The sequence below is a fragment of the Nelumbo lutea genome, chromosome 2, assembly GCF_056320005.1.
Source record: "Nelumbo lutea isolate HS-2025 chromosome 2, American lotus-T2T, whole genome shotgun sequence".
In the NCBI taxonomy this organism is placed as follows: Eukaryota; Viridiplantae; Streptophyta; class Magnoliopsida; order Proteales; family Nelumbonaceae; genus Nelumbo; species Nelumbo lutea.
The window spans coordinates 15813031-15823791 of record NC_142685.1 but is presented as its reverse complement, the minus strand read 5'-3'; the positions used below and the strand labels follow the sequence as shown (position 1 = coordinate 15823791).

General features: G+C 39.1%; 1 protein-coding gene and 1 long non-coding RNA gene across 2 annotated transcripts; one reads left to right on the top strand and one right to left on the bottom strand.

The window, feature by feature from the left end:
* Positions 1-1738, bottom strand: LOC148868810 (uncharacterized). The gene is made up of 2 exons (XR_016107902.1): positions 1297-1738; positions 1-1207 (listed from the first exon to the last, which is right to left on the bottom strand). It is a non-coding gene; the product is annotated as an uncharacterized LOC148868810 (long non-coding RNA).
* A 4020-nt stretch (positions 1739-5758) lies between these two features.
* Positions 5759-7458, top strand: LOC148868809 (uncharacterized). The gene has a single exon (XM_088973096.1). The coding sequence runs from the start codon at positions 5900-5902 to the stop codon at positions 7202-7204; it is 1305 nt and encodes a 434-aa protein (XP_088829222.1). The 5' UTR covers positions 5759-5899; the 3' UTR covers positions 7205-7458.
* Positions 7459-10761: the final 3303 nt, after the last annotated feature.

The window sequence follows — 10761 nt, the reverse complement described above, 5'->3', positions numbered from 1 at the left end:
AGAGATGAATGCAACTTTTATGATGTTATTCAAATGGAGGTCGTACAAAGTAAACAATAAATGATTTCTCATCCCAGCAAAGGGATCAATTCAATTCCCAATAAACCAATGGGTAATTCTCCACTTTTTAATCCCGGTCCCCCTAAAACTAAAAAACAAAAGACCCATAAAGAATTAATTAAAAATGAAGAAAGAAAATGAAAATATTAAGGTCATTTGCTTTTTTGTCTGTAAATAGTAAATAGTAATACCCTCTTTTCAATCAAGTTCCTGCCCCAGATATCTCTCTTGGGTTTCTAAACTGAAGAAAGCCAAAGAACCCTAAAGCAGAAAACCATAAGTTCTTGGCTAGCTCGATCGCTGTAGCCTGTATGCCTTTGCCTTGGGGGCCCCTGAGTGAAAAGGACAAGACAAAAGATATTAAAGATAAAAAGACGTTCCAGCCTTCTTCCCGGCAACACTCTTCTCTTCAATTCAAATTCTAAATAGACAAACAATCAACGAGACCTCAGCAAGAAGACGCTGAGCTCCTGACCAGGGCAGTTATCCGGATTGATGAGATGAAACGACTCGGAGTCAGCATTCCCAACGACTCGTTCGTAACTCGCCCTCATGTATATGATCTCCCCCTCTCCTTCCGACGCCGCCGGGATCACACCTGCGCCAACCGATATTGACTGCATCGTCTTCAACATCAAACGGTCCTTGTCCGTCACCCTCTTCCGCTTTGCGAAGCCAACTTTACGTCCATTACAGTACATGGTCCAAATGGGTATAGAATGCAACGGACATGAATTCATATCGGGGCGGTCGCTCTTGAGAGCGATCCGGAGGATCCCACACTGCATTTCTTTGACAAGAACGTAGGTGGGTATGGAAAGTTCGAAGAGAAGGGAGGGCTTGCAGTTCAGACGATCTTGTTGAATGCAGAAACACACGTGGCCTCTGCGGTGGCCGTAGATGGTACCAGTCACCATCGATTTTGATGGACGCGGTGGGACTTGATCGTTGCTGTCGGTTTCTTCCGTGGTTGTTGTCGACTCTTCTTGATTATGTTGACGGTCTTGGTGGTGGTTGTCGTCCCTTAACGAGGTGCTTAAGCGCTTCTTGGTGGTGGCGGCCGCCGCTGTGGTTGCAGTACTGGTGGGGAAGCAAGGGAGGAGATATCGACGGAGGGAGTCGAATATCGTCATGGCTTATTGATGCTCTTGGGAGAGAGAGAGAGAGAGAGAGATAAGAAGGAAAAAACAGAACGAGGGTTTTGAATCGAGGGAGAGGAGGAGAATGAAGACTTACGGGCAAGTACATTATATTGGCGATGAGAATCTCAGCTGCATAGCCTCGTTCCTTCACTGTCAGCACCCAGCGGTCAACAAAAATTAACTCGGTTAGTGTTGACCGTCGTAAACCAAACCGGAGATGGGTGACTGATGGGACGGATCACGGATCGGGACTAAGCTAGACGGGTAAAAATTGAAAAGATTGAACCAGTAACTTTAATATTTGAACTGGGTTGGGATTTGGAATAAAGGGTTTGACTATATTTTGAGGCCGCCTCCTTCTTCTTCTCAGTTCTTCTTCCTCCTTACAGGAACCTCATAAACGGAAAAGAATTACTTACCCAGAGAAGGAAAAGAGCCACAATTCAAGTTGGTACCCTTGAGTCTGCATTCAGGGTCTTATATAGCAAGTATGGCCACTGCCTCGAAATTGAACACGTGTCCCCTATACCGGTCCCATTTCGTCTGAGAGAGAGAGAGAGATTGCCGAGCCAGTAACTTTCAACTGAATGTATATGGCGCGACCCTCCTTAAGTCCTTAGGATGACAGCTTAGTTTGGTTCTCCTTCACTGTTTAAATTGGAACATGTACGTAGTTAGCTTGAAACTTGTAAGTTTATATAGTTAAGCCATTTGGTTTGGAACTTTTTGGTTTAGGACTAGGAGGTGGATATGATAAGTTGGATCTTCATATATACTAGAAGTATGGAACATTTGCGATCGATCGGAATGTCTTTTATTTGTTGGTCCACAGTCCACACTCCAGTAAAATCTTGGCAGATAGACATATGGAGTATCAATCAAAGAGTGTAGATCATTACATTACTCACTAGGAAATGGCTTATTTCAATCAAGCTCCTTCTTTGCTAGCACCTACTTATTATCAGCATGGATCTTATTAAAGATATTTCAGTGGGCCGTGGCCGTCGTTGTAGTGGCCGGCCAGTGGATCCAAGCAGAGTCATTCGGGCTCAGAGACTGCTCAAACCATTAATATCCCTGATGATGATGATGATGATAATAGGAGTGGGCAGCAATTGCCATGACTTTAGTTGCTCACAACCTGGAAATTGGAACTATATAAACTCCCACAAATTAATATGTCCAAGAACGGCGGTACGTAAATCATCTTCAACACCTTAATTTCCACACTGTCCCAACTCCCAAACATCTAATTCACAAAAGCTAGCTAGCTAGGCGAGGCAAACCACTCAGCCCTTGTCTTGATCAGATCTGGAATTCTGCAACTTTGTTATTCGTTGCACCCTCGCCCTTGATCCTTGAGGAGTGAATTACTAATTAACGCATTCAGACGTGTTATCCTGAAAACATAAAAGGGTCATGTCCATCGTATAGTAAGATATATGTGTTCTGCACATCTAACATGTTATAATGAACTGAACTTCTATTTAATAATGAGTAGTGGAAGACACTAAAACCCATTAATGGACTTAAATTCAAGATGGTCGTGCTGCTCGTGGCTTAGCACAATTGTATGGGTTGTGTCAGGATTGGGGTTTTAGGTCCGTAGGCCGGGCCAGCACGGCATGACTAAGAGGCCTGTCGACATGGCCCATGACACGACCCATATGTATTATTTATATATATAATATATATAATATCATATAAATTATAATTATATAATATATTAATGAAATAAACAATTGTTTTTAATTTTATTATACTAATTTATTTAATTATTGTATATATAAGCAATTGTATATAAAATTAAAATTTTAAGTTTTTAAATATATAGTTTTGACCCGATCCATGATCCAGCTTGGCCTACAGGCCAACCCGACCCACTGCACGGGCCCACACGGGCTTAGACTGTGTTGGACTGACCCCCAAGTTATCCCAAAGAGAGCAACATGGCCCAAAACAGCCCACGAGCCAGCACAGCCCATTTTACACCTCTATGATGCACCTCTGCACCTCTGCTGAGATGTGTATCGATAGTGTTTAGTCATTGCATCTCATGGATTGGTTTTGTAGAAGACAAACACGTGGCATGGATGGACGGAATTGACCATTTTTGATTGCCCAGTTTAGGCGTCATTCAACTGGTGCCGGTTTGTGTACGGGTTATGCATTAGCCGATAACTAAGCACGATATATGTATGTACCACAATATCTATCGTTTTGGTTTTAATGTAGGTTATAAAAAAATTAAATTTGATTATATAATATTAATTTATATTTTAGTTTTTTATTTATACACATGCACAGCGTGTATCCTCACACTATTATTATATAAAACGAATAACTATCTTGAATTTAGTTGCACATATGCATAACATGCACTAGTGTTATATAAGATCATTTTTTTTGCTTAAACTTTTTATCGTACCTTAAATTATTTTGGAATATTAGCAGAACTTAAACAAAAATAAAATATTAAAAAAAAAAAAAAGCAAACCTCTATACCAGTTCAAGGCTGGTTCTTTGGATTAGGTCAAGTACTAGGGTAAACCCCCAATTCCTAATTTTTTTGCTCACCCCTTAATCTATGCTTTCAAAGTGGTCTCTTAAGAAAATGAATGGATCTTAACCATCTTAGCCATCCAAGTAATGTACTAAGATTTTGACTAATCTCGAAAATTCAAGTAATGCATGAAAGTTTCTAAAAAAATTACTGAGTTATATGAAGGGATACAAGATACAGACCATCAAAATGTCCTAAGCTTAGTCAATTAATCTCAGCCATCTAAATGATATACCAATATTTCTTTAGAACATCCAAATAATAATGTATTAAATCAAATCAATGATCCAAGCCATCTAAGTATTCTAATAATATCAATAAATTAATCTCAATCTCAACCATCCAAGCAATCTAATTTAATTAGTAACTCAATAGGATGGATAGGGTTAATCAATCCATTACTCTAGGAGACCACTTTATTTCTAAATTTTTTTTGGGGGATTAATTTGGTATACAATTTGGATGGGTTTGATTAGTTGAAATATCGACACATTATTGGATGATTGGAATTGTTTCACTGATCTTAGAGGACCACACTTTGATGACCAAAATGTTAGGGATCATTAGGTACACCATTTAGGTAGGCTAAATTAAATGAAACCTTGTTAAACCATATCAATATTTGAGATTGATTAAATTGATGGCATTTTGATGGTCTAGATTAGTAGATTTTAGGTATTTTTAGTACTTTTTTTGTTGCATTTTTTTAGAGTTTTTCAAGAATTACTTAAGTGACTACCATTAAATGGAAATTTGAAATCTCGATCACTCCAGCATACCATCCAAGTGCCAAAGTCCCTAAACTATGGGGGTAAATGATCAGATTTTAACTTTTATAAGATGGATCTTAAAATTAAATGTTAACCCCAAATTCCTTAGAATGGGGTAAAAAAAAAATCAAATTAAAGGTCTTTCATAAATTATTTAGCTCCACTTTACCCTCCACTCCAAACGTTCAAATTCCAACACCTACCTTCTTTTACTGTCTGAAAGGATGTTGTTCTATGTATACACTTTTAGACAAACGCTTTTATTTTTTCCATCAAATATTTTTCACACAATATGTTTGGTTGTTGAAATCATTTATAACACAATTAATTCCCTAAATACATCTGCAATTCCGAATTTACTGCTCAAGTGTAGTGTCGGACACTTAGAATATGGTTCAGTCCCTGACATTGATCGTGTCAGACAATTGTTAGACATTTTTCCCAATCAAAACAAAAAATAAAGAAAGCAAACAAACGACTCTCTTTTAGGAGCCATTTTATCGCGATTCAAAAAGCCGAAAATCATGCTGATTGCTGACAATCGGCAATTCACAAGTTTCTCCCTTTTCCTTTCTCGACAAATATTGATAGTAGTTAACAATTACTTTATACAGTTTTGAATTTTTTTTTTTTTACCAACGACAGACAAACTGGGAGTTATGAAAAGACATATCTAAATTTTGTATTCTGCTAGTACTGGCTGGCTTGGCTGTATAAAAACCGATTTTTTTTTACCATGGCGTGATGAGAGCGAAACCAATTAATTGAGCTACAGAGACTTGATAGTTGAGAGTTGAGACTACCAAACGATCATCATATATCCACTGGACGTGGACGATCAGTAATAAATAACAATGCGGAAATAGCTAAGCTATCAACCACAGACCACAGTGCTGCTGAGTGTTGAGTCCCTACTCATTCACATGCATACGCAACAGCTGTGTTTTGCTACGTCTTGGAATGTGTGGATTCCAAATGTTGTGGTTGTATTAATAAGTGTTAACCCCTGTTCGATCTTCACTGTCATATTTGGAAAGTACTACAGACGTAGACCCACTCACCGTGATCAAAACCCGCCACCTCTTGATATCTAGTCTAACGTGGAAGCCATAAGATTATGTTGCTTGCATCGAATCGTACAGCTGAGACAAGTCTTTGTCATATGGTCTCTACATGCATGCATGAACCTATTTCTTTTTCACTAATAAAGCTTTTAGTAAACAAGAGAGAGAGAGTGTGTGTGTGGACTGTGAAGTGCGAACTCTTCTATATAAATAAATCCAACTTTAGCCATTCTCTACTACTCAATCGGTCTTGACGTTCGGTTCATATCAGAAAAGACCTTAACTGGTTTCAAACCCAAAATGAAGGGGTTTCGTTCACATAGCCATAGGCTGCTTCTGCTGCCACTGGTTTCAGTGATAGTAGTAGTAAGCACAACTCCTTTGTTTGCCGGAGCTCAGAGGGACCTGAAAGGAGATCATGACTACTACAACCACAGTCAGCCGTGGAGTGATGAAAGACAAGTACCACCATCGTATTCTGATGATCAATTGTTGACGCCAGTCCAGGTCCAGCAGGGACAGCCATACTCATCACCCCATTACGAGCATCCACCTCATCTCAATTGTACTACGCCCTCTCACGGCCAGTCGCCACCTCAACGAGTGCATCCTTCTCCATCCCGTGGATATTATCCTCCGCCACCCCATGACCATGGATACCCTCCTTCCCATGGACAACCACCACCCAATAACCAAGGGAGGCCTCCACCTTCTCATGGGTATCCACCACCTACCCAAGGACAATCACCACCTTCTCATGGGTATCCACCACCTACCCAAGGACAATCACCACCTTCTCATGATCACCATCACCCACCTCCTTGGAGTAGGGGCCAACATCCACCTCCAAAACCAAAACACAGACAGTCCCCGCCATCTCATGGCTATCAACCACCACCTTCTGGGGGGCAGACTTCACCACCTACGTATGTACAACCACCACCACACCACAAACAATCTCCACCTTCTCATGGGTATCAATCACCGCCGCAGCATGGAAAGCCACCCCCTCGTTGTCGAGGATATTCGCCACCACCTCCTAGGAGGCACCATCCACCACCCCAGCATGGACAACCACCACCACAACACGGACAACCTCCACCTTCTCATGGGTACCCATCACCACCACAGCAAGTAACGCTACCTCCCTCTCGGGGCTATCCACCACCATCTCCTAGGAGGCATCATCCACCACCTCAGCACGGACAACCACCATCATCCTATAGGTATCCACCACCTCCTAATAAGGGGCACCATCCACTACCACCATATGGACATCAACCACCACCTTCCCATGGGCATCGGTTTCCACCACAACATAGGCAATTACCCCCCTCTCAGGGATATCCACCACCACCACCACCACCTTCTAAGACGCACCATCCGGCGCCTAAGCATGGGCAACCACCACCACCTTCTCACGGTCACGGGTATCAACCACCAACTTCTGGACGGCAGCTTTCGCCACCTACGTACGGACGACCACCACACCAGAGGGGACAGGCTCCACCTTCGCATGAGTATTTGTCACCACCGCAACATGGAAAGCCATCCCCCTCTCATGATTGTCCAACGTCTGAGCATGCACCACCATCACCACGATAAAGAGATGGACCACCACCTCAGCCTCAGGGGCGTCATCCACCACCACGCGCCAACTACGTAGCAATATTAGACTTCTCTAGCTAACAATGCAAGTGAATCCATCCTATGTATAAGTGTCATCACCATACTTCAGTCACGTTGATATAACAAGTACGTAATGTTAATCCACCCTATGTATAAGCCATCACCATCCCATTTCTCTCTTTGATCACCCATCACAAATATAATATTTTCTAGTTTTAATTAGCTTTGCACATTGCTCGTAATTTCTCACTTTTTCCAGTTATTTAAAGCTCCATGTGGCATGAATTCTCTAATTAATATTTTATCGTCATCGTTGTCGTCATCATCATCATCATCCAAGCCGATCCCATTTAATACATTAGAAGATAATAGATCTTCCTATTTGTCAAATTTGCTGCTTTACTTTCACGTTTACTTTTTTTTTTTTTTTTCTCGTCAAAATTAAATTTCCATAACTTAAATTCAGGAAATAGTCTTGAGGTGCAGTGAATTTAAGAATTCGTTTGAAGAATTAAAGATGGCAAATGACAATGGCTGGTACAAATCAAATACTTGTATGGCATAAATATTGTAGCCGAAATGTTCATGTGCAAATTAGACCAAATGTCAATGAGAGTCGATTAAATAACTAAATACAATCAAAGATCAGACAAATACGCATTGCGATCAGGGGTACAAATGGATCGGATGATCCGATCCTATTTTTCGATTCATACAACCCTCTAAGTCAGATTTTAGGTTCGGATCGAATAATCGGAATTGATTGAAAATTGGATCGGATTCGGACCACCCCTATCCAATTCGGCCTGACCCGACCAATATATATGTATATATATATTTTTTTATAAAAAGGCATATATATATGTTTATTTATAAATATATTTATATTGTATTTTTTTATTTTTATAAAAAATATATGTATATATATATATTTAATAATTGAAAAAATACTTATATTTTTTATTTTTTTAGATTTTATGTCTTTTAATAATTTATTAATTTTTTCATAATTTGAATCAAATAGGATCATATTCTGATATTCGGTCCTTAACAGATTCAAATTCAAATCACTATTTGTGAAATCAATATACCCTAATTCAAATACGATCTGATCCATTTGCATCTCCCATAACCTTAGAATATTTTATATGCATCTCCCATAACCTTAGAATATTTTATATGTAAATATAGCTACTATATATCAAGGTTTAAAGTACAAATTGCGCATTGCTTTCCCATTGATGACATTAACAGGGGAGTATCAGTCATTATACGAATAATATGTTAATGTTTTAAGCTTTCCCTACAATATATTTAATATATGTATACGTAAAAATAAAAATTTATTTTAAATTAAAAAGTGTTATATTTTAGAAGCTTTACTATCACGAGTTATGACATATTTCTCTGTATCATCTGGATTCAAAGTTTCAACTTCTACAACAAATCGATGAATATTATACGCATTTTGAATCCACTATGTCCACTTTTGAAAATTAATACCCTTTCTTAGAGATGTCCTGACCAAAGTTTAAAATATTGTTACATATTGGCCTGTATCAACCAATATATATCGTATCGGGGCCTTTCCAATATGTCCTAAAAGAGATATATCGGGTCAGGCCATGGTTCAAATAGTAGTCGAAATTTAAAGTTATCCATCTGAATCGATTTAAAAAAAAAAATAATAAATATAACACAAAAAAAGCACAGGCATATTTGCTTGTATTGATATTTAGAACCTTGATCCTGAGTCTTTTTTTTTTTAAACCAAGAAATCCAAATGTATTTTCGTTTGTGTATTTATGTTGTTTCTGAAAATGCAATTCAGGATATTCTTTAAATTATGCCTTTGTAAGTTGCTCTGCAAAAATAACGCATTTCAACCTATGGAGCACTGAGCACGTAAACGATGTTACAACCCTACATGAATTGCAACTTGCAACAATTCCCGATGCCTATTTGGTTCAGACATGAATTAAAATCAGATTTCAATTGTTGATATTTAGTTTAACTAGAAATCAGAATTAAAATTAGCTAAAATTTCTAGTTTTGCCCCTATTCACAGCAGAAAAAGGGCAAATTCCCTACTCTATCCGACCAAGCAAGATTTCAAAGAGGGGGTAAAAGGAGGGGAAGAAGAAAAGGATCTGTTAATACCAACCACCAACAGTAAGTATTACCAATAAGGCAATAACAGCGACAGCAACATTGGAGAGGAAGAGGGAGAGAAAAAATGCGGCAAAAGAAGAGAGAAGGGTAAAATGAAGAGAGGAGATAGAGGGGAAGAACCAGCAGACAACCGGTTTTTCCTCGCCGAAGGTGGTGGACATCGATAACTGACTGAGATAAAGGCCTATGAGATAACGAAGACTTCGGGTCAGCTAGGGCTTTGGGTCAAAATGGTTTTTTTTTACTTTTTTTTTTTTTCTGTTGTCAAAAATAAAAATAAAGAGCCGGAGTGGGAATCGCAGGGTGTGGCCAAATGGACCCTAAGCCTGAAAACTTGTCTATATCACACTTACCAAAAATTAAAAAGCTTGTCCATAAATCAGAAGCAAATGTGCTTATACAAAAATAAAATTGGCTGCTGTCGTAGTGGCAACCCGGGGACTGATGGGCGGCACTCAAAACATGTAATTGGTTGACTATTCAAATATGTACTCTAAGGGGTGTCAATTTTTCACCCAACCCGAACCCACCCAGTATTTAATCCACCCAATTCGCCCAATCACTTGGTAGGTTGAAAATGGACAAATCACCCATTGGATCAATTTAAATGGGTTGAGTTGGATTGAATTGTTGATAACCATTGGATTAACCACTAAAGATATAAGTATTAATTCCTTAACTTTTTTTTTAATTTTTTTCATTTGAATGAAATAATTTATAAATAATGCATTATTTTTTATTAATTATTTATTAAAATTAGCTGTCTCGAATCAACACACTTCACCCAAATTGACATAAATCTAAATCAACTTGACCTGAGTCCAAACCAACTCAACTTGGTCTAACTATGAATAGACCCGATCACCTCGGATCGGTTAGTTGGGATCAATCAACTCAACTCAGTCTAACTAGTGCAGGCCGATCTAGGTCGACCTGAATCTGAAACGGGGCAAGACGGAATGGTTCAGCCTAAACCTTGGTCCAACCTAACCCAAAACCTGCCCCATTTGCCTTGACCCGGATTGGATTGTCCGATCCAACTCGTATCTATACAAGTCAATCCAAATCCAAACAGGTCCAATTTACTTCCATTGACCCACTTAGGTCAGCGGTTAAGTCCCAAACCCATGCACAAACCTGATATAGGCTGGTCCAAGTCAATCTACCGTTGGCTGAACCAATCCAATTTGGTCCAATCGGACTAGTCCAAATCCAAAAGGTTCAACCACTCTTGATGTGATTACGTTGAAGACAATCTGATTAGATAGTTCAAGTTGGTCTAATCAGTTTGAACCTAAGTGATTCAGTCAAATACAAAACCTAAACAGTCAAATGGTTTTGCCGCTTGTAATAAAAAATGG